Source organism: Schistocerca serialis, chromosome 1 (genome assembly GCF_023864345.2).
Source record: "Schistocerca serialis cubense isolate TAMUIC-IGC-003099 chromosome 1, iqSchSeri2.2, whole genome shotgun sequence".
In the NCBI taxonomy this organism is placed as follows: domain Eukaryota; kingdom Metazoa; phylum Arthropoda; class Insecta; order Orthoptera; family Acrididae; genus Schistocerca; species Schistocerca serialis.
In genome coordinates this window covers 1,072,280,127-1,072,304,864 of record NC_064638.1, presented here as the reverse complement: position 1 = coordinate 1,072,304,864, position 24,738 = coordinate 1,072,280,127, and the positions used below count along the sequence as shown (strand labels likewise).

The 24,738-nt window shown below is 38.0% G+C and overlaps 1 protein-coding gene across 1 annotated transcript in view; it reads left to right on the top strand.

Annotated features, from left to right (window-relative positions):
* The window catches only part of LOC126455440 (cadherin-86C-like), a 290,066-nt gene extending 266,100 nt beyond the window's left edge, over positions 1 to 23,966 (top strand). Inside the window, exons 19-20 of the mRNA XM_050091193.1 lie at positions 17,399 to 17,487; positions 18,291 to 23,966. Of these exons, the coding sequence (XP_049947150.1) occupies positions 17,399 to 17,487; positions 18,291 to 21,220 (3,019 nt within the window). The 3' untranslated portion in view covers positions 21,221 to 23,966. The remainder of the gene's footprint in view (positions 1 to 17,398; positions 17,488 to 18,290) is intronic.
* The last annotated feature ends 772 nt before the right edge of the window (positions 23,967 to 24,738 follow it).

The following is a 24,738-nucleotide window of genomic DNA, read 5'->3' as shown; positions in this document are numbered from 1 at the left end:
CCGTTTTTTTACTACCTTATGTCATACAGCATCATATTCTGGGGCAACTCTCCCCTGAAAGAAAATATTTATTCCACAGTCACAGAATAAGAATAATACATTGGCCATACCTCTTGTAGACAGCTCTTTAAACAGTTGAGCATGTTGACAACACTCCCATAGTGACTTTCTTCCCTTATGAAGTTTGTAGTCAGCAATCACTCACAGTGCATAAACATGAAACTAAAAGGAAAAATGACTTGCTACTCATTTCTCAGGCTTAGGGTTCCACATAGAGGATTGAATCATATATATTTTTGATTTGGTAGCTAGTGATGCCCCCCCCCCCCCCCCCCCATGAGCCATGGACCTTGCCGTTGGTGGGGAGGCTTGCATGCCTCAGCGATACAGATAGCCGTACAGTAGGTACAACCACAACAGAGTGGTATCTGTTGAGAGGCCAGACAAACGTGTGGTTCCTGAAGAGGGGCAGCAGCCTTTTCAGTAGCTGCAAGGGCAACAGTCTGGATGATTGACTGATCTGGCCTTGTAACAATAACCAAAACGGCCTTGCTGTGCTGGTACTGCGAACGGTTGAAAGCAAGGGGAAGCTATGGCCGTAATTTTTCCCGAGGGCATGCAGCTTTACTGTATGATTAAATGGTGATGGCGTCCTCTTGGGTAAAATATTCCGGAGGTAAAATAGTCCCCCATTCGGATCTCCGGGTGGGGACTACTCACGAGGATGTCGTTATCAGGAGAAAGAAAACTGGCGTTCTACGGATCGGAACGTGGAATGTCAGATCCCTTAATCGGGCAGGTAGGTTAGAGAATTTAAAAAGGGAAATGGATAGGTTAAAGTTAGATATAGTGGGAATTAGTGAAGTTCGGTGGCAGGAGGAACAAGACTTCTGGTCAGGTGACTACAGGGTTATAAACCCAAAGACAAATAGGGGTAATGCGAGAAGTAGGTTTAATAATGAATAGGAAAATAGGAATGCGGGTAAGCTACTACAAACAGCATAGTGAACGCATTATTGTGGCCATGATAGATACGAAGCCCACACCTACTACAGTAGTACAAGTTTATATGCCAACTAGCTCTGCAGATGACGAAGAAATTGAAGAAATGTATGATGAAATAAAAGAAATTATTCAGATAGTGAAGGGAGACGAAAATTTAATAGTCATGGGTGACTGGAATTCGAGTGTAGGAAAAGGGAGAGAAGGAAACTTAGTAGGTGAATATGGATTGGGGCTAAGAAACGAAAGAGGAAGCCGCCTGGTAGAATTTTGCACAGAGCACAACTTAATCATAGCTAACACTTGGTTTAAGAATCATGGTAGAAGGTTTATACATGGAAGAACCCTGGAGATACTAAAAGGTATCAGATAGATTATATAATGGTAAGACAGAGATTTAGGAACCAGGTTTTAAATTGTAAGACATTTCCAGGGGCAGATGTGGACTCTTACCACAATCTATTGGTTATGAACTGTAGATTAAAACTGAAGAAACTGCAAAAAAGTGGGAATTTAAGGAGATGGGAGCTGGATAAACTGACTAAACCAGAGGTTGTACAGAGTTTCAGGGAGAGCATAAGGGAACAATTGACAGGAATGGGGGAAAGAAATACAGTAGAAGAAGAATGGGTAGCTCTGAGGGATGAAGTAGTGAAGGCAGCAGAGGATCAAGTAGGTAAAAAGACGAGGGCTAGTAGAAATCCTTGGGTAACAGAAGAAATATTGAATTTAATTGATGAAAGGAGAAAATATAAAAATGCAGTAAATGAAACAGGGAAAAAGAAATACAAACATCTCAAAAATGAGATCGACAGGAAGTGCAAAATGGCTAAGCAGAGATGGCTAGAGGACAAATGTAAGGGTGTAGAGGCTTATCTCACTAGGGGTAAGATAGATACTGCCTACAGGAGAATTAAAGAGACCTTTGGAGATAAGAGAACCACTTGTATGAACATCAAGAGCTCAGATGGAAACCCAGTGCTAAGCAAAGAAGGGAAAGCAGAAAGGTGGAAGGAGTATATAGAGGGTCTATACAAGGGCGATGTACTTGAGGACAATATTATGGAAATGGAAGAGGATGTAGATGAAGATGAAATGGGAGATACGATACTGCGTGAAGAGTTTGACAGAGCACTGAAAGACCTGAGTCAAAACAAGGCCCCCGGAGTAGACAACATTCCATTAGATCTACTGACGGCCTTGGGAGAGCCAGTCCTGACAAAACTCTACCATCTGGTGAGCAAGATGTATGAAACAGGCAAAATACCCTCAGACTTCAAGAAGAATATAATAATTCAAATCCCACAGAAAGTAGGCGTTGACAGATGTGAAAATTACCGAACAATCAGTTTAATAAGCCACAGCTGCAAAATACTAACATAAATTCTTTACAGACGAATGGAAAAACTAGTAGAAGCTAACCTCGGGGAAGATCAGTTTGGATTCCGTAGAAATACTGGAACACGTGAGGCAATATCGACCTTACGACTTATCTTAGAAGAAAGATTAAGGAAAGGCAAACCTACGTTTCTAGCATTTGTAGACTTAGAGAAAGCTTTTGACAATGTTGACTGGAATACTCTCTTTCAAATTCTAAAGGTGGCAGGGGTAAAATATAGGGAGCGAAAGGCTATTTACAATTTGTACAAAAAGCAGATGGCAGTTATAAGAGTCGAGGGAGATGAAAGGGAAGCAGTGGTTGGGAAGGGAGTAAGACTGGGTTGTAGCCTCTCCCCGATGTTATTCAATCTGTATATTGAGCAAGCAGTAAAGGAAACAAAAGAATAATTCGGAGTAGGTATTAAAATCCATGGAGAAGAAATATAAACTTTGAGGTTCGCCGATGACATTGTAATTCTGTCAGAGACAGCAAAGGACTTGGAAGAGCAGTTGAACGGAATGGACAGTGTCTTGAAGGGAGGATATAAGATGAACATCAACAAAAGCAAAACGAGGATAATGGAATATAGTCGAATTAAGTCGGGTGATGTTGAGGGTATTAGATTAGGAAATGAGACACTTAAAGTAGTAAAGGAATTTTGCTATTTGGGGAGCAAAATAACTGATGATGGTCGAAGTAGAGAGCATATAAAATGTAGACTGGCAATGGCAAGGAAAGCATTTCTGAAGAAGAGAAATTTGTTAACATCGAGTATAGATTTAAGTGTCAGGAAGTCATTTCTGAAAGTATTTGTATGGAGTGTAGCCATGTATGGAAGTGAAACATGGATGGTAAATAGTTTGGACAAGAAGAGAATAGAAGCTTTTGAAATGTGGTGCTACAGAAGAATGCTGAAGATTAGATGGGTAGATCACATAACTAATGAGGAAGTATTGAATAGGATTGGGGAGAAAAGGAGTTTGTGCCACAACTTGACCAGAAGAAGGGATCGGTTGGTAGGACATGTTCTGAGGCATCAAGGGATCACCAATTTAGTATTGGAGGGCAGCATGGAGGGTAAAAATCGTAGGGGGAGACCAAGAGATGAATACACTAAGCAGAAGGATGTAGGTTGTAGTAGGTACTGGGAGATGAAGAAGCTTGCACAGGATAGAGTAGCATGGAGAGCTTCATCAAACCAGTCTCAGGACTGAAGACCACAACAGCAACAACAACAACAACAACAACATCTAGTGATGCAAAGAATTCAATGGGCCATACAATTATTTTCAAACACAATCCAAAAGTATACCTGCTTGCTGCTTGACATGTGTATGTGTTGGGGGGGGGGGGGGGGCATGGGCGTTGGCGCAAGCCTGAGGAGGGGGCAGTGTGTGCTTAAGTGTGCGAGAGAGAGATTGTGCATAGACTGGTTGTTAAAATTGCAATGCTATGAAGCAGCATGAAATAAATGTTAGAAAAGGTCAAATTGGCAAGATGTGTACTATATGCTTAGTAATGCAAATAATTAGCTTTTCAATACCACCACAAAAAATAGATAGGGGTAACACTGTCTACATTCTGTGTATAAGGAAAGGTGACACAGCAGATTTCTCATTCAGAAATCACACTTCAATGTTTTTTTGTTTGTGTAACAATTATACTGTGCCTCATGCAAGAAATATAAATTAAGATTAGAAATTTATTGTTTATTTGTCCAAGAATCATTTAGTACATTGTTCATATATGTGATATAGGACATTGGTGAACTACATTGTTGACATAATAACAATTCATAATAATGTAGGTTGGTGTACTACATTGCTTCAACATGTGATAATAGCAGTTATTAAGTGAGATGACATGATAAGCACAACGTAAACTATACAGGGTGAGTCACCTAACGTTACCGGTGGATATATTTCGTAAACCACATCAAATACTGACGAACCGATTCCACAGACCAAACATGAGGAGAGGGGCTAGTGTAATTCTTTAATACAAACCATACAAAAATGCACGGAAGTATGTTTTTTAACACAAACCTACGTTTTTTTAAATTGAACCCCATTAGTTTTGTTAGCACATCTGAACATATAAACAAATACGTAATCAGTGCCGTTTGTTGCATTGTAAAATGTTAATTACATCCGGAGATATTGTAGCCTAAAGTTGACGCTTGAGTACCACTCCTCCGCTGTTCGATCGTGTGTATCGGAGAGCACTGAATTACGTAGGGATCCAAAGGGAATGGTGATGGACCTTAGGTACAGAAGAGACTGGAACAGCACATTACATCCACATGCTAACACCTTTTTATTGGTCTTTTTTACTGACGCACATGTACATTACCATGAGGGGTGAGGTACACATACACACGTGGTTTACGTTTTCAGTTACAGAGTGGAATAGAGTGTGTCCCAACATGTCAGGCCAATAGATGTTCAATGTGGTGGCCATCATTTGCTGCACACAATTGCAATCTCTGGCGTAATGAATGTCGTACATGCCACAGTACATCTGGTGTAACGTCGCCGCAGGCTGCCACAATACGTTGTTTCATATCCTCTGGGGTTGTAGGCACATCACGGTACACATTCTCCTTTAACGTACCCCACAGAAAGAAGTCCAGAGGTGTAAGATCAGGAGAATGGGCTGGCCAATTTATGCGTCCTCCACGTCCTATGAAACGCCCGTCGAACATCCTGTCAAGGGTCAGCCTAGTGTTAATTGCGGAATGTGCAGGTGCACCATCATGCTGATACCACATACGTCGACGCGTTTCCAGTGGGACATTTTCGAGCAACATTGGCAGATCATTCTGTAGAAACGCGATGTATGTTGCAGTGCTCTACGATACACACAATCGAACGGCAGAGGAGTGGTACTCAAGGGTCAACTTTAGGTTACAATATCTCCGGATGTAATTAACATTTTACAATGCAACAAATGGCACTGATTACGTATTTGTTTATATGTTCAGATGTGCTAACAAAACTAACGTGGTTCCATTTTAAAAAATGTAGGTTTGTGTTAAAAAACATACTTCCGTGCATTTTTGTATGGATTGTATTAAACAATTACACTAGCCCCTCTCCTCATGTTCGGTCTGTGGAATCGGTTTGTCAGTATTTGATGTGGTTTACGAAATATATCCAGTGGTAACGTTAGGTGACTCACCCTGTATTATGAGTTGACAATTAGTAAAATTTGGTAAATGAGGTTTACTTATTACGATGTTCTATAAATTCAGACAAAGAATAGAAGCAGTGGTCAAGCAAGAACTGTTTTAACTTTATGCATTTAATGTTGGTATGCATTTTAGGTAACAAGGCAAATGGTTGTACAATATAGTTCCAGTATGATATACTCCTCTTTTGTGTAAGTTTGTATTTTCTGTGTTCATATGTAGGTTCAGCTTTTGCCTAGTTTCATATGTTTGTATATCATAGTTGTGTCTGAAGAGGTTGTCCTCCTTAAAGATGCTCCTTTATGTGAAAATTAGTATTTCATATATACACAGGCAAGGTAGGGGCAATATTTTGAGAGTTTTAAAAAGTGGTCTACAGGCATCCTTGCGTTTAGCTTTTTTTATCACCCTGAAAATATTTTTCTGTATTTTAAATGTTTTTATAGAATTTGTGGAATTCCCCCAAAAAATTATTCCATACATAAGTTGCAGCTGCATACTATAATGGTACAATGTCAGCACTGATGAGCAGCTTGTATTCTGAGTGATGACGATGATGTTTGGTTTGTGGGACGCTCAACTGCGTGGTCATCAGTGCCCATACAAACTCGCAAATTATGTAACGTCCAATTTTTTCACAATCCACTCTAACCACTGTCATAAATGATGATGATGAAGATGATGATGATGATGGTGATGGTGATGAAATGATGAGGACAACACAAACACCCTGTCCCCATATTCTGAGTGAGAATCCTAACAGCATATGCTAGTGAATTCAGTCTCTTATTTAAATTGTTTAGGTGTGCTTTTTTTTCAAACATTCAAGAGCCAAATCATACATTTGTCACAAGAATCAAAAAACTCTGTATCTCTTTTTTGTACATAGCTTATTTGTATCTAAAAATTGAGAAGGTATCCTGATACTGCACAATTATGCTACTTACCTCATCACTGCAAAAATAATGAGACAGATTAGAAAACAAGTAATTTATTAAGAATGTTCTATGTAACATATCTGATTATAAGCACAAATATGAAAGCTTTTGTTCCACATACTATTAACACTGGCCATTATCTTTTACTTTTTGATAATACAGGTACAGAAATATAGAAGTAATGTTTTAACTAGTAAAACAGTTGTAAACAAAAACCATTTCCAATTTTCTTTTATTTTCTACATGAGAATAGCAAAATTAAATTCAAGAAAAAAGTCTTTCAGTATTTACTATCATTCTTTACACAACTCCATTCCTGGGATCACATAATGTGTTGGGCAATGAGCTGAGTTCCATGTCAAGGGGAGACAAACACAAAAGGGTAGGGTTTATTAATTGTCAGCAGTTCATGTATACAGTGAATAATGCTACCCCTTAGGGAAATCACAGCAAGGAATAGGAAGGAATACCACTTGCATTCAAGTGTGTATGCCTCATTGAAAAGGCTAGTCCGGTAGCCATTGATGGGACAGGGTGTAACCATCTGCAGACTGAGACACACAACGGGACAAACAATGCCTTTTACGGCATATTAATAATTTTTACTCATGGACCGTCTGACAGCAACTGAATAAAACACAATTTTAGTGCCATACGTGTTTCGCCTTTATTTTCTGCAAGGCATCAGCAGTGGCCTGGAATATGTACATATGTTAGCTATTTTATTTACATTTTTTGTCATTGTGCCTTTAGGTTATAAACAGTTCTGGTGGTTCGTATTTCCTATTAAGTAGTAATGTTTTGAACTGTACTTACAGGTTGCATGGACAATTTCCTACATACTACGCTCCTGTTGCATTTTTGGTGTTGTTCTTCTTCTTATGAACGCCAATTTGCGGTTTTTTTCCCCATTCCACAACACTATGCACTGAACCCTTGTTTTAAAGCAATGTTTTGGTTTCTGTTACTGACAGTCAAAATGTTTTTGCCAAAGATCGAATGTTATTGCCAAACTTATGAGTGTAACTATTGAAGTATCTGTGGTCTGTTTGTGTATGCATTTGTGTGTGTGTGTGTGTGTGTGTGTGTGTGTGTGTGTTTTTTTTTGGTGTGATTATATATTCTTTTTTGTGCTGTGTGTGTGTGTGTGTATTTTGGTGTTATATATATATATATATATATATATATATATATATATATTTCTGTGTGTGTGTGTGTGTGTGTGTGTGTGTCCATGTGATGTGGGGAAGAGTTTTCTTTTCTTTTTTTTCTTTCTTTTTTTTCCTTTCTTTTTTTTCTTTTTTTATGTTATCATTTCCTTTACTAAGTGTAGTAGGGAGACTGTGCTGATGTGTGTTTGTTCATTTATCACATGTTTGTTTTCTGCTATGGCTTTCTGGATGTGGAAGTTTTCTTGCATTTGTATAAGATGTTTGTCATGGTTGCTTATTCTCATTATTTTCATTTCTTGATCCATGTTTGTAGGATGATGGTTGTAGTGTTTTAAATGCTCTGCAAATGTGGAATGGTTTGTTTCATACTTCCAACATCTGATATGTTCTTTGTATCTTGTTTGAAAATTCCTGCATGTCATGCCTATGTATACTGCATCACAACTTTGACATTCAAGTTTATATATTCCTGATTGTTGGAATTTGTCTCTCTTGGTAGCTGGCTGGCTTAGGTGTGATTGAAGGGTTTGCCCAAGCTTATACGCTATTTTGAAGCCCTGTCTCTTTAGGATGGTTGCAACTCTGTGTGTTAGTTTATGTGTGTAGGTCATGGTGTACCATCTGGTTCTTTTCTGTGTGGTGTTGTTATTGTGTGTGTTTGTTGAGTGTGTTTGTAAGTTTTCAGCTTGTGAGTTCTTTTGTATTGTGGAACTGTTGTGTTTGTTTTTTATTTGTGTTTTTATTTTTTGATTGAGCTTGTGTACCACATGTGCATCATACCCGTTGTTCCTAGCTATTTGTTTGATTGTACTCATTTCTTGTTCATAGTTTCTCTTGCTGAGTGGGATTCTGTTTAATCTATGTAACATGTGTCTTAGTGCTGCAAGTTTCTGGCTGTGGGGGTGGTTGGATGTGGAATGTATTATTGTGTCTGTGGCTGTTGGTTTTCTAAAGATGTTAAATGTATGTTTACCATTTTCTTTTTTAATTGTAATGTCAAGAAAATTTATTTGATTTTCTTTTTCTTTTTCAAGTGTGAATTTTATGTTCTGATGATCTTTGTTTATTTCTGAATGGAGTTCATCTATTTTTTCACTTGGCTCATCTACCAGACAAATAATGTCATCCACATATCTATACCAATATATGATTTTGAAACTTTCATTTGTGGTTATCTTATCAAATATCTGATTTTCTAGGTGACTGATGAAAATGTTTGCTAGTGTTCCTGATATCGGGGATCCCATGGGCAGTCCATCAGTTTGTAGATAATATTCTTTCTCAAACTGAAAGTAGTTTTGTTCAGTTGTCAGTCTGAGCATATCTGTTATTTCTTTTATTGCGTCTGTGGTGAGGTTGCTATGGGATGAGATATTTTGTTCTATGATTTCTATTGTTTCTGTGATAGGGATGGAGGTATACATATTTTCTATATCGAATGAAATCAGTGATGCTGTGTATGGTACCTGTATGTTCTGTATGTTTTCTATTAGGTTTCCTGTGTTTATCACTGTTCTGTTGTTTTCTACTTTATAGTGTTTTGTAACTAACTTTTGGAGGTGTTTGGCTATGCGGTATGTTGGGGCTTTCTTGAAGTTGATAACAGCTCTCATTGGCATTCCGTCTTTATGTACTTTCGGTTGACTGCGGACTGTTGGTGCTTGTGGGTTTTTCTTTGTTAAGTAGTATTTTTTTTGACTGTGAGTGTGTGTTCAATGTTTTTCAGTGTTCGTTTCACATTTGCCTGGAATCATGTAGTTGGATCTGACTTCAGTTTTTGTATGGCGTTGGTGTTTATGTATTCCTTGGTTTTTGTGATGTATTGCTCTTTATCCATGAGTACTGTTACATTTCCCTTGCCTGCTCTTGTTATTAATACGTTATTGTCTGTTAACTTTTGTTTTAACCTTTTCATAGTAGCTGCTTCTGTTTAGTTGTTCTTATTGTGCGTCTGCTGTGTCTGTTTTATTATGCCTTTTATTTCTTCTTTTACTAGTTCTCTTGTCAGTCCTATGTTTATTTCACAATTATTTTGATGTTCTTCACGTGTAAGGATGTGTTCGGTTTCTACTACGAGATTTTCTATGTATTGATTGTTCACTTTGCTATTGGTGCAGTGTTTCAAACCTTTTTCCAAGAGCATTTTTTCATTTTCGTGTAGTTCTGTCTCTGTTAGGTTAACTAAGTGTGGATGGAATGTGTGTTGGTGTTCATGTGGTTTCACATTTAAAATATAAATGTGTTTTTGCATCTTTTTTACTGTTAGTTTCATTATCTTCTGTTTATGTTTGGTTTGTAAATGTTTCATTTCTGTGTATGTGTTGTGTTCAGTTTTTTATACTAGTGCCATGAAAACTGCGGCGTTTCCTACGTTTTTTGCTAATTCTAGATGAGTCTCATAGGGCATCATGTTTAGGTGCTGTTTTTTCGAATAGAGCATCTTAATTTCATGTAGTAACCAATATCGTTCTGCAAATGATTTCGACTTTTGTGCCACTGTAGAACTGTTTTTAATCTTTACATTAATGTAACTTGGAATTAAATTGTTCTTTTTGCATGTTTTGTTGAATTTTATATGCTGTATCGTCTTATGGAGTATCAGATGTATTTTCTTGAACCTGTTGTACACGTTGACAGGGAATGCTTGACATAGCTGTATTGACATCTTCAATTTGTTTGGGTTCCGAGGTCACACACATGTGTGATTCCAGTGACTGGCAGAGAAAGTTGGAAGTATCAGAGTAAGATACAAAGAAATGCTCCCCATAGGTGAGAATATTAAAATCCTATTGTTTAACTGCTGAAGCATTTAATCAAAGTGCCAGAGTTTGAAATGCTTCTAAAATCCAGTGAAGATCACATAGTACTAAGTACAGAAAGCTGGTTAAAACCTGAAGTTGACAGCAGTGAGATTTTTGGGGAAAATTGAAGCACGTATTGAAAGGATAGGCTAATGGCAAATGGGCATGGTGCATTTGTTGCAGTAGACAAGAAACTCATATCTATCAACACAGAAAATGAAACTGCATGCAAGATTGTTTGGCTACGACTCTATCAGGAGTTGGAGTAAAATTATAATTGGATCCTTCTATCAACCACCAGACTCACCTCGTAATGTAATCAAAACCTTTAGAGAAACCATCAGTTCATAAGTGCATAAGTATCCCAATCACACTGTAACCATTGGAGGAGACCAACCATCCAACAATCAATTGGTATATTTACAGTTTTGTTAGTAGTAAGTATGAAAAGACATTCTGTGTAACATTACTAAATACTTTCTCTGAAAACTACCCTGCGTAGATGGTTCAGAGCCCCAGTTGTGATGGAAATGTATTAGATATAACGGCAGCAAATAAACCTGTTCTCTTTTAGTAAACCTGCATCAAAATTGGTATCAGAGACCAAGACATATTAGTAACAACAATAATTAGCAAAGTACAAAGGGCAATTAAAACAAGTGAAAAGATTTATAAATTCAGTAAACTAGGCAACAAAGCAGAAGTGTCATATCGTAACTTTTAGCTCACTTGAAACTTTTAACTCAGGACAGGAGGATGGAGAGGAACTCAAGTTTAAAAGAATAGTTCACCATTCACTGGGTAGATATGTACCCAGTAGAACAGTTCATGATGGAAATGACCCACCATCATATATAGTCACAGTAAGGAAACTTCTAAGAAACACACTACTGCATAATAGGTGCAAAACAAAGCATACAGCTACAGACAGAGAGATATTGAATGAAATGTATTTGATTGTCAAAGAGAGCAATGCATGAAGCATTCAGTGACTAATGTAGCAGAATATTGCCAAAAGATCTTTCACAAAACCCAAAAAACTTCTGGTCATATAAAAAGCTGTAAGTAGTGGGAAAGTTAGGTCCAGTCATTCATGGATGAGACAGGACTGAAATGGAGGGTAGCAAAGCAAATGCAGAAATTCTGAACTTCATTTTCCAATGTTTCTTCACAGAGGAAAACCTAGGAGTACTGGCCCAGTTTAGTTCTCATACCACTGAGAAGATCAGTAAAATAGATATTAGTGTCAGTGGTGTTGATAAACAGTTGAAATCACTGAAACTGAAGAAAGCTGCAAAGCCTGATTCCGTACTGAATCTGTAGCTGAGTTAGCCCCTCTTTTAATCTACCATAGATCCCTCAAAATAAAAGACCATACCCAGTAGTTGGAAGAAAGCACTGGTCACACTTGTCTATAACAAGTATAGCAGAAGCAATCCACAAAATTAGCATCTAATGTCCTTGTCATCCATTTATTGTGGAATTTTAGAACATAATCTGAGATCATACGCAATGAGGTATCTTGAGCGCAATGACCACCTCCATGCCCACCAGCATGGATTCCAATAACATAAAACCTGCAATTTTTTCACATGACATACTGAAAGTTCTGGATCAAGGCAGGCAGAAAGACACAGTATTTCTTGATCTCTGAAAAGCATTTGACACAGTACCACATTAGTACCAAAAGTATGATCGTATGGGGTATGAAACGAAACTTGGTTGGACTGAGGATTTATTTGGCATGGAGGGGACAGCGCCAGCAAGGCGTGTTGTGTCCCTTGTTGTTCATGTCGTATATTAATAACCTTGTGGACAATATTAATAGTAACCTCAGACTTTTCACATATGTTTCAACTATCTATAAAGAAATACTGTCTGAAAAAAGCTGCACAAATATTCAATTGGATCTAGATAAGATTTGAAACTGTCGCAAAGATTGGCAACTTCCTTTAAATGTTCAAAATATAACACTGAGCACCCCAAAAAGGCAAAAGAATATAATATTCTATGACTACAATATCAATGAGTCACTGTTAGAAACGGTCAACACATTACTAAAATTTGGATATAACACTTAAGGACATGAAATGGAACAAACACGCAGTGCATGCACAAAAAAATTGTGATATCTGTCCTAGAGCATTGCTCAAGTGTGTGGACCCATACCAAATAGGGCTAACAGGGGATATTGAACATACATACACAAGAGCAGTACAAATGGTCAGAGGTTATTTTGACCCCTGAACATTTTCCTGAAGATGATGATAGAACTGACTAACAGGGGATATTGAACATACATACACAAGAGCAGTACACACAGGTTAATTTGACCTCTGAACATTTTCCTGAAGATGATGATAGAACTGAACTGATGTACACTATCCCATGAAAACCTACTTACAAAGTTTGTAGAACCAACTTTAGGTTATGAATCTAAGAATGTATAACAATCCTCTATATATCACTCCCATAGGGTTTGGAAGGACATGATTAGACTAACTGCAGCATGTACTGAGGCATATGAGCAGTCTTTGTGCATTCCATGCATGATTGGAAGAGGAAAAAGCCCTAAGAACTGGCACAATGGGGCATACCCTCTGTCACACACTTCGTAGTGGTTAGCAGAGTACAGATGTAAATGTAGATCAGATGTTGCTAAGTTTACTGTAGAACTCTCTGCGCTGTTGAGGAAGAAATTACATCAGTACGTCTTTTCTCTTTTTGAAACTGATGAACAGGGTGGGTCTTTCGGATGCAGTAATGCATTGTGTATATCAGCCATGGTCTGTTGAATGCATTGATATATTTCCATTCTTCAGTTTCAGAGTAAAAATTTTTAATAACTATTTGAGATAGACAAGTATGAGACAGTTTGATCATACTACATTTGGAGGTCTTTACACCTGTATTGGCAACAATGTTTCATCAGAATCTTTAAAAACAGTTGCATGCATTTGAATTACAGGAAATGGGTTCATAGCTCTCAAAAATGGTTCAAATGGCTCTGAGCACTATGGGACTTAACATCTGAGGTCATCAGTCCCCTAGAACTTAGAACTACTTAAACCTAACTAACCTAAGGACATCACACACATCCATGCCCGAGGCAGGATTCGAACCTGCAACCGTAGCAGTTGCGCGGTTCCGGACTGAAGCGCCTAGAACCGCTCGGCCACCGCGGCCGGCGTTCATAGCCTTAGCTGACTCAACTACCTTGCATAAACCTTGCAAAACAAGAGGTGTTGCTTACCTTTCTTCGCTTCTCTCTAACTGCAAAATCTCTCTTGCAGCTCAAAAAGCTGTGCCTACTCACCAAAAACTTGTGTGTTACCCCTTCAAATAATCGCAGGCTAAATGGAGGAGACCTGGGTGTATGTTCTTGGAACTCCAGAGGCAAACACTGACAAAGACTATGTGCCATCTAGTAATGAAATTTTGAAACATTTTATCTATGGTTTGGAACTCGGAAAAAAGTCTCTAATGTCATGTGACCGACAAAGTATTGAGGACTCAATAGCACTAAAATGCATTCTGTGAAAAAATTCCAACATTTGGAATTTCTACTCTTCAAATTAATGTGGCCACCGCCTACATTTGATGTGCAATAACTACTCACAGAGACAGAGAGAGAGAGAGAGAGAGAGAGTTATGACCTCTGGCAGCAACAGCAGCATTACCAATGGAGTGTATGTAAAGCATGCCAGATGCAGAAAACACTGTTACAGTCATTGTTCTACTACAAAAACAGAGTGATTTATCTGATGTCCAAAAAGGCAAGATCATTGGCTTTGGGGACAAGGCAGGAAGCATTTCCAAAATGGTTTGGCTTGCAAAATGTTTGTGTACCAACATGGTTAAAGCATACCACACATGACAAAAATGGCACTATCCAAAACCGGCACAGAGGCAATTGTCATGTGCCAATGGCTATAAATGACAGTGGTGTACATGCCTGCAGAAATGTGTACAGGTGAACAGATGTTGAGAAACTGACTGCCAAGACGAACCAAGTGTCTCCTCAACGATCATTTGGTGAACGTTGCTGCCTATGGGCCTCCGCAGCATGTGCCTACTTCATGCATTCACACTGACTGCCGTTCATAGCGATGAAGGCTGGAATTTGCACACCAGTACTCCAATTGAATGTAAACTGAGTGGCAGCAGGCCTTTTCAGAAGAATCGTGTATTATGCTCTGTTCAACAGATGGCCATTGGACTGTAACAATCGTCGGAAGGTCCACGCCAGAAGGCATTCCCTGGGTGATCTCGTCATACTGGAAGGCATACTGATCAACACAAGTGTACATCAATTCTTGGACACCATGCCCACCTGTACATGCAACTTTTTTTTTCCTCTGCAGAACGACATCTACCCACAGGAAAATGCAAAGTGTCATGCAGCTCACAGTGCAAGTGCATGGTTCGAAGAGCACCAGAATGAGTTTGCTGTACTCCCTGGCCACAAATCTCTCAGGATTTAAACCCAGTCAAGAATCTGTGGACCACCTCAATAGGGCTGTTCACCCCACGGATCCTCAACCAAGAAATGTAGTGCATCTGGCCACGAACCTGGAGTCAGCATGGCTCCGCATCCCTATCAGTACCTTCCAGAACCTCACTGACTCTCTTCCTGCACATCTTGCAGTGGTCCGTGCTGCGAAAGGTGGTTATTCAGGGTTTTGATAGGTGGTCCCATTAATGAGACTGGACAATGTATAATACATTATTGAATCAATATGTTTAGGAGAGCCATACTCTGTGCCATGAAGGATCTCAGTGACTCCCTGTGACTAGCGCTTGAGAGGACAGCCATAGGGTTTATTGGATCACGCAGTAGCGTACAGCCACATCACCTACCATGATACTGCAAATGAGCTTGTTTACAGTATGATAAGTATCCATGTGGACAGTGCAATGGCATCTGCAGAAGACTGTCAGCTTGGTGATCACTGTTGCAGCTTCCTTTGATCTGGCTGCAGAGAGACGCTCAAACACTATCTGTGTGTAGAGGCTACTAGGCAAATACTGCCACATTACACTCATCACTGTCATCCGAGCTGTGCACCTGGCAAGATGGTATTGGATGCCACTCAGTGCAGAATGTGATTGTGTGTGTGTGTGTGTGTGTGTGTGTGTGTGTGTGTGTGTGTGTGTTTTGGTGGCTTTGAGGGAAGCAACGGCTATGCAGAAGAGGAAAGTAGAAGGTAGAGACCGCAGATGCTCGGGCTAGAAATGTGACACTCATGGCACCAGATCCTAAGAGTTCGTGTGGCATATGATGACAGTGAATTGCAGACTGGGAGAGAGTGACAAGACAGAGGAAGGGAAGCCCGGCTACCCCCTCCCCGACCCTCTTCCCATTTCCTCCCTCTACCCAACCCACCTGACACAATCTCCTCACCCAGTGAACCTGCCACAATTTCAATCCCAGTACTGTTTGTTCACCTGGCACAAAGCTGCCACACACATTTGGTATTGGGTGAGGGGCACCTATTGATAACTCAATACTTCTGCTATTCAGGGATTGGTCTCCTTTGCTCTTAAAGTATTTACCTAAATTTTAATAGAGTATTTTTCTTTTATACTTCCTGGTGTTGCAATTTTAATGCCTTGCAGTGCAAAAAGCTCTATTTTTGGGGGGGGGGGGGGGGGCAGGGGGTTAAAAGTACATTAAGATAAGGCAAAAAACAGTCATGTAAATATGATGCTCTGTTTTTCACAAAGAAAGCAGACTGTGTTTGGAAACCAGTTGATAGGTAGCACATCATTACAAGAGATAGAAATTAGGATCCATGAAACATATAAATAACTAACCAAATCAAAATGGCTTTATGATCACAACAAATTTTAGATTCAGCTCTGAACCTCAGGTAATACAACTAGGCATCAGTTTATTTTGTCCAGGAGAGAGCTCACCAGTATTTTGCAGTCTTTTACTGGAATTACAGGTCAGAAACACATGACCACATGGTACACCACATACCAAAAGTACACATCAACACATCTTCTTCAATTGTTGAACCCATTAGACTTTCAAACCGACTATGCGAAAACTCACCTGCAGAATTATTAACTATTATTTTTTCTTGTGTATGAAAGATTAAAAATTGAAAACTTACAGAATAAACCAGAGATTTAATTTACCTTTAAGTCATACTGAATTTCTGCCTGCTTTTCGACAGTTTTCGTACAAACAGTGTGACCTAGAAGATTATGCTCTGAAACAGTGATTTGCTAGGAAAACATTGCCCCTTTCATTTGAAGTTACCCAAAATTCATAAATAATAAATTCAATACTAACTACATTCCAAATTCACATTAAAAGATCATTGTGAGAACTGTGGCTACATCAGTAGTGTCAAATAATTGTGAAAAATTAAATATATCTACAGAAATATTACTGTACTACTCTCCATTTACTGAGACAACGAGGGGCTTGAAGAATGGAATGATGCGGACAGTACATAAATTTATAGGAAAACGTACTTACTTACTTCCACAAATGTAATGTGATAAGTTTACAGGTAGATAACCATAGGGGAACAGGGGCATAGAGATAAAAGACAGAGAGAGAGCTTCATACCATACTGTTTTTCTCTAATGAAATCCTTTAATAACAGAGCTCAAGATTCTTGTGTTTATCTTCAGTTATCAGTATCAGCATTTTGTTTATTTCTGAGCAGTGTGACTAGTTTCTTGTAACAACTTAGAATGTCTCTTAGCTTAAAACTTAATCACTTTTATTTCTTTGCTGTTTACATTACACAATGAGTTTTGCCATGACAACTTTTTTAACACATGGCACATTATTAAATAAACAAAAAAATAATTTCTAGTGGCTTTTCGAAAATAATCTCCACAGCTAAAATGACATTTCATTTATTTACTTAATGCTGCATTTTAATTGCCAGGAAAAATACTCAAGTGGCATCTACAGACGATCATGTGCAGTTAGTCCTCCATGAGGAAGGTCGAGGGAAAGACACAAAAGCTGTGCAAGGTGGGTTACCATTTAGCCTAAGATTTTAATCAGTTAGCTACTTTCTTTAAATACCATCCATTACATTACACAGTGTTGTCCTAAATTACAGAAACAAGCAATGTATAATAATTTTCAGTGCAAAATGAGAATGCAAACATAAAAATTAAGCCAAACAGTAACCTGCAAGGACAAAAGCCACCCTTTTGCAGTCAACACACCGTATGCAATTAACTGATAGTTTGCATATGATTAAACATCGGTTCTGTAATTAATGATCCTTGAATACTTTATTGCCTTTAAAAATTTCATACATGTTATACTCTCGGACAAAAAGTTTTTAGGTAACAAAGTACATTAAGGTAATTATTCGTACAAGTGTTTTACAGTAATACTTCAAAGTGATGACCACCACAGTCAAATGCCTTCAATGTTGTCAACCAATCATGCACAGCAGCTCTGTGGCATGAATTGGTGGTACTAACATAAAGATAAATGTATAAATATCTTGCTGAATAGTACAATCTGCCTTTCTCATTGTAAGGGTACAGCACTTCACAAATTGCTGTTTCATCTTAAGTACGCTTCAGCAAAAGCAATTTGAGAAGCTGAATGTCAACAGAGGCTACTCCCCTTATGAGTTACTGTATGGCATAGTTCATATGGTGTTTTGTGCCCTGTATTGCACAGGGTATCACCTGGCAGTGTAATTTAGGACCACCATGTGTATGCCATCAGAAAATCTTCTGAAGATCATTCACCTTCTCTTACAAAGAATCTCCCACTAACAGTAATAAGCACATTTTGTAAAATGTTGACAGTAGCAGAGCTGAGGGTTCCCACCAGAGAAGCATGGAGTGCTGATATGCGGCAGCACCAGTCCTGGAAATTCAACAGACGAAATAACACGAATCGAGACCAAGGAGAAGAGGACTTCCACTCATTTAGAAGCCTTCCAGGTCCACATGTTATCTACACAAGGGAACTTCAAGCACTACAGCAACAACATCAAAGAGCTGAGCATGATAAAGATGTTTTTGTAGAAGATATCGAAGGCGGTCAGTTAGAAGGTCCACGAGAATTACGGCTTAAGAATGATACTGATTTAGATGCTGACTCAATACGTCGGCATGAAATGGAAAGGGGCTCAGATATTGGCAGAGGTGGTGCCGATACACTTGAGCGACAGAGGGTTCTAAGGGACAGGAAAATGGTTGGCACGCAACATTTGCATAATGCTGATTTTAAGAAAAAGGAAGCTGCATATTCAGAAAGAGCTAATGACCATGTACGAAATCCAGGTGATGCTGCCTACCACAGAAGTGATCCCGACCATGGCACAGTCCATTTTTCAAATGCATACAATAATACAGTGTACGTCCATGGTCAAACAAACAATTTTGCAACTGATGAAGTCATCTTAAGAAGAATAAACAACTCTGAAACATCACACCATATTCCAGGAGATCAGCAAACAAGTGATCCTCATCAAGTGAATGATCTGCATGGGGCACATATATTGGTAGCTGCTGATGAATTAGACTTAAGAAGGTTAACAGAAACTCGGATACCCGAGGGTTATCGCCTTATTTTAGAAAGAACAAGTCCACAAGATGATAGTGATAACAAATCACCAGTGGGAAGGGAACAGTATTTCATCCAGGAAGGGAACGCAGAAATTTTGCGCCTTGTAACACGAGGGCGGTCCGACGAAGAAAATATTTCCCTGCAACATCAAAGGCCTTCAACATTTCTCCCCGCTACTGAACAACACATTCGAATTGAAAATGGCAAGGAAATCATTATGCAACGCTTCATGCAAGATCAACACAACAATACACCTCAAACTAGTTCATTACAGCGGGACAATATTAAAATGAAAAAAGAGACGGAGGAACCTACTAGTAGAAGTACTGGTGAAGGAAATTTAAGTGGAAGTTTACAAACTGTAATAGCTGCCCATGAAGTCTGCTTACAAACTGAACAAGTTAACAATGGGCACAGAGAAATAACTAGAAAAGGAGATATCACTCCACAGCTCCATGAAAATGATAAACATATTCAAGATGATGTGAGAATAAGAGCGGGTCACATTTTACAGCCATATTCTGTACTTGGTGGAGCAATTAGTGAAAGTCAGGATACACAGAGTTTACCAGCTCAGTACTCCATGGCTACACAAACAGATGTCGACATAGGGACACAAACAGATCCCCTACCAAGACGTGCCATAAGTGACAATGATGATTCATTCACTGAAGAAGAGGAAGACTATGTGGACTACTCCTCAGTAGTCCTTATCAAAAAACCTGGCAGTGGAAAAGGAATTCGGTGGGTCAGAAGGAATGAAAGCAAGAAAAAAAATGTCAAGACTGAACATCAGAAAAAATTCAAGGATGGGCACCATCCACGTAGAGTTTATGTGAAGACACCCATCATGGAAGAAACGGAGAGTTCTCTAGAACTTGCTGAGCAACACACATCTGCAGCACAGGCGCCAGAAGACACTGCAGCTACAAGCAATTATACTGAAAACAAGTCTAGTATGCTTAGACGGCAAAAAATAAAAAGTAAAATATTGTCTAATGTCTCTGAACAAGAACCAGTGACAACAGAAAGAAAAAAGAAGAAGTCAGAAGTGTTGGAACATGAAGAGGAATCATTATCAGATTCTTTAGAAGAACAGTCACTGTCTAGAGACAAAGATGATGGGAATTACAAAAAACATAGAAGAAAACATCAGTCCAAACAACATTTCCAAAGAAACTCCGAGTCTTCAGATGAGGATCATACACCTGAAAAGAAGGAACCAAATGAACATGATAAGGCATCATCAAAGGCAAAAGATAAGAGGGGTACAGGTAAGAAGATAGAATTTGATTCAGATGTTAGATTTTACTATCGAAAATCATCCAGCTCTGTTCACAGCAGTCCTGAAAGATGGATCCAAGTAAAACCAAACCGACCTAGAAGCAGGTCCCTATCAAGTCATCGAGCTACAGAAGAACAAAGTGAAGTAACAGACCATGAACTACTGGATAAACTGAAGAGACCAGGTATGAAAACTGAAAAAAGCTTTAAAGATAATGATGCCTATAACAGTGGTGATGCACAAATGGAGCTTTCTCGTACAAAGTCTACATCTGAACTTCAAAGAATAAAGAAAGCTGAGAGTTCAGCATCACAACAAACAGTCAGAGCCAAGTCAGTGATGGATAAAAGACCTGCTCCTGTTACAAATTCTAGTCAGAAATTGGATGTTGGTGGATCAGCTGTGAGAAATTCTCGTTACATGGATTGGTACAAAACTAAAAAAGAAGAAAGAGAAAGAAAGAAAAAAGAAGAGGAGGAAAAGAAACTAAATCAGACAAAGAAACGAAAAGTAAAGTCAACTGTTACCAAACATCCTGACACAAAACAAATTTCTGATACTTCCCAATCCAAATCAACATCAGAAGTGGAAGACAAAACAACAACACCTTCCTTGAGCCACAGTGAGAACTCTGATAAAATTAATCCACAGAACCATGAAGAAAACAAATCTACAACTCTCAAACAAAATGAAGTTAAGCCAGAGGATGACCTCGACTCTGGTATTGCAATGTCATCTCTTTCCACACAAACTCAGGCCAGTGCAACAAACAAGAAACGACGACATCAGGAACTCCTTGAGAAAAAGAGTGTATTTGCAATTGCATATAACGATGTCCATACTGAGCAACTTAGGCCAGACACTTCCTCACCCTCTTATTAATAAAATTCGTTTTATCAAACTGTTACAAAGACTTCTGATGCTGTTAGTGTTTAATATTTCATACATAGGACTGTATAATTTTTTGAGTGGACTAACAACTATTTTATGACAGTTCTATTAGTCTTCCGAAAAAATGAAAAGTAATGTATTTTGATCTCATCTTGTATGACATATGTTTCAGAAATCAGATTCTTTCAGATATAGCTTCCACACTCTGTTGATAAATAACTCTTTTCCAGAATGACATTTCTAAAAGGTAGTCATACCTGAAACAATAGGATGATGATTCCGTATGTGTAAGGAAAGGAATCATCAAAAAATTCTACTTTAAATAATTGACAATATGATTTCCTCAGAGACACAGAACACAAGTTTTTATGTATTCTTTTCTGGAACTTCATAATGTGCAATATGCTAACTTACTACTGATTCAAAAGAACAATGATACGCTATTTTCTAAGTTTCCTTGTCAATGGCTCTCGATAATGTGTGCATGGCAAATCAAGTGACTAGATAGTCAACGTGAACATTCCACTTTTATCCAGATTTAAACATATAATTTTAACACAATCCACTTCTATTATGTCTTTATTTTTATCACTTATTCTGATTTCCTATCTAGTTTTGTATTGTATGATATGTATTTTGAGATATTCAGAATCAACCCATTTAAGCTGGAATCATGTTTCTAAGCTACTGAGTGTACTAATAACGGAGTCAGGATTGTTTTCCTTTTTCATAATTTTCAGTTAGAACAGCCATATGTGACAAGTATCTGCACAAGTTACAACTAAATTTTTGGAAAACAGTTCTCAACAAGAGAATTCCAAGATAAAAATAGTCTCAAGACTCACAGCACTGTGAAAATGATGCCAATAATGACTTTACTTGATTACCACAATCAGCAGTTCATATTTACAAGAGCATAGAGGATGAAAATCAAATAACAGATACTGTATATTTGCAGAATTCTAATGAAAGTACATGAACAGGCCATTGTTGGTTATGTCCATGAGATTAATTTTAAGTACCTACTGACCTGAGGCCTAACATACTTACAAATTTATTGTGAACTGACAGATAAATCATGTCACATAAATACATAAGGAATGGTCTTAGATGTATCCTGTGGCAATGCATGAATATCAGAAACAAACAAGCTGAGTCTGATATGAATTGAAATTACTTCCAACAATACACTGTTATGCTGCTTTGTGGATTTGTGACAAAAAAGTAGTAAATGATGAAGACAGTAGTGGTTTAAACAGTAACAGGAATAATGTAACATTCCTGCAACACATTAAATGAAAATAACTTTCCTAAAACTTAAAAGTAAACAATGGATGTGGCTTGAAGAGTTCTTGTAATTCAATAATTGTTTCCCAGAAAATATGCATAGAATGTGCTAGCTCTGAGACTGCAAGCCTGCTTACTGCGTGACAGCATGTTAGAACTAGCTAGTGAACATGGATGTTGATAGGCTATCAAGTACTTTCAATGTCTTTTTAAAGAAGATTAGACCACCATTTGATTGTGCCTTACTATATTTATCTTCCTTAGGTACTTGCTTTGGACTGCCTTAACAGATATGACATAATAATGGTCTAACAACTTTCAGCAGTGTACTTGATAACGGCATAAAAACCAAAATGCGCTAGTACGTAAGATAAATATAGTAATACACAGTCAAATGGCAGTTTACTCTTTTAAGAAGTACTGTCTGACTGTGTCTCAACACCATCAAAAACTTTTTACTTTCAATGTGTTTTACCCAGAAATTGGCTTCTGCCAGACAGAAAAGGAACAGATCACAGACTATCACTGTAATTTCTACAAATTGCCTAAAGTGCAGAGTAGAGAATAACCACATTTCAACACACAAAATCACAAAAGATGTCTAATAATGCTTCATGCTACCATATCTACACTCACCCATCATGATGGATCAATACTGAAACATGACAGTCACCACAGTATTATTTCAAGTATCAGGACGTATTTGTGGCTCAGATAAAGCAGCAACATATCCTAATATGTGGCTTCTGTCTACAATAAAGCTGAATATCTGAAAGTGTACCCAGTGTCAATCAGAACGTGAACACTGTCTTCAAACAATCATTGTGCCCCGAGATGTACAACTTATTTCCATTCTTTTTCAAATTTCAGACTGTAAGTATTTTTATGTTAAGCAACAAAAATTCTATTTTGTACAGTTTTATCCACCAGTCGCATTCCATAGTATTTAAACAATGGAAATCTGGGATGGAATAACAATGTTGGGTGTTGAAAACTGATCCAGTGCCCACAAAACAGGAGGCATTGATAGATCAATTTTTTTAATGTAAATTTCAGAACACCCAATGACAACAAAAACACTATTGTCTTAGCTTAAAAATTATTTTAATTGGTGTACATAGCAGATATAAAAGTACAACTGACACAAAACAAATGTAAATTTTTATCGAGGAAGCAGTCAAACAGCTGAGTATGCAACAGGAACTGAGCACTAAATGAGTACTGAGGATTGAATGACAACATACAAGCCATCATTCTCCTGCATAATTCTGTGATATTGTTGTACTATAAAGTATTTTAATGTATTTCTTGTTAGTGTACAGTTTGATGAATATATTCGAAAAATTTTTCTTACTGTCTAAATCGTAACATTATGATGTTTGTATCCTGTGTGCCTTCTTGTAAAATTTGTAAGGAAATTGTTATTTTGTAATACAAAAGAAAATGTAAAATCAATAATAAAACATACAAGCAATATGGCAAATTAACATTTATAATTTATTCATGCCCAAAATGTTTTAAAAAAGCTAAGGTGAACAAAAAAATGTGCACTCACATAAGAATAAAAGAAAGAAACTTGCATTAACATCACACAAAAATTTGGGCATCCTTAGTACTCTTGTCCTTGCATTCATCGGATCATCACTGTGCACACACAAGAACTTTCAGAACAGTTTGTTTACTCTCGTAAAATGTGTTCTTCACCACATGTACAAGAACTATTGCATCTTTAGGAAAAGCTCACACATACATCTGAACTCTACCTGACTGAATTGCTGCATAGCCTATTCACTATTCTCCGAATGATCCAGGTTTGATCAAAACTAGTAAACAGTGTAGACTTCATACAACTGCTTAGGTGATTCCAACTTTAAGTTTATTTTGTCATCCTGGCATGGTTTTTAACCCTGACAGTACTTCTTAGATACTCACTCACAGACCATAGGCTTGCCTATAGCTTACGCGCCGGGTACTAAAAATTGCTCCTCATTTTGAGCCAACCAGCTTATAAACAATTATATTAAGCACTACATCATTGTAATTTGGAGACTACTGCGACTGTGATATTTGTTAAGGTACTCTTTATTTCCAGACAGAGCTTATTTATGTTTTTTGAATACAGCTTTTGAACATTTCAAATCGTCATCTTCAGACCAATGCACAGCACAGGATGCCCATACATTGACACACAGTTCACTGAGGAAAATTCCAGAGATTGATAC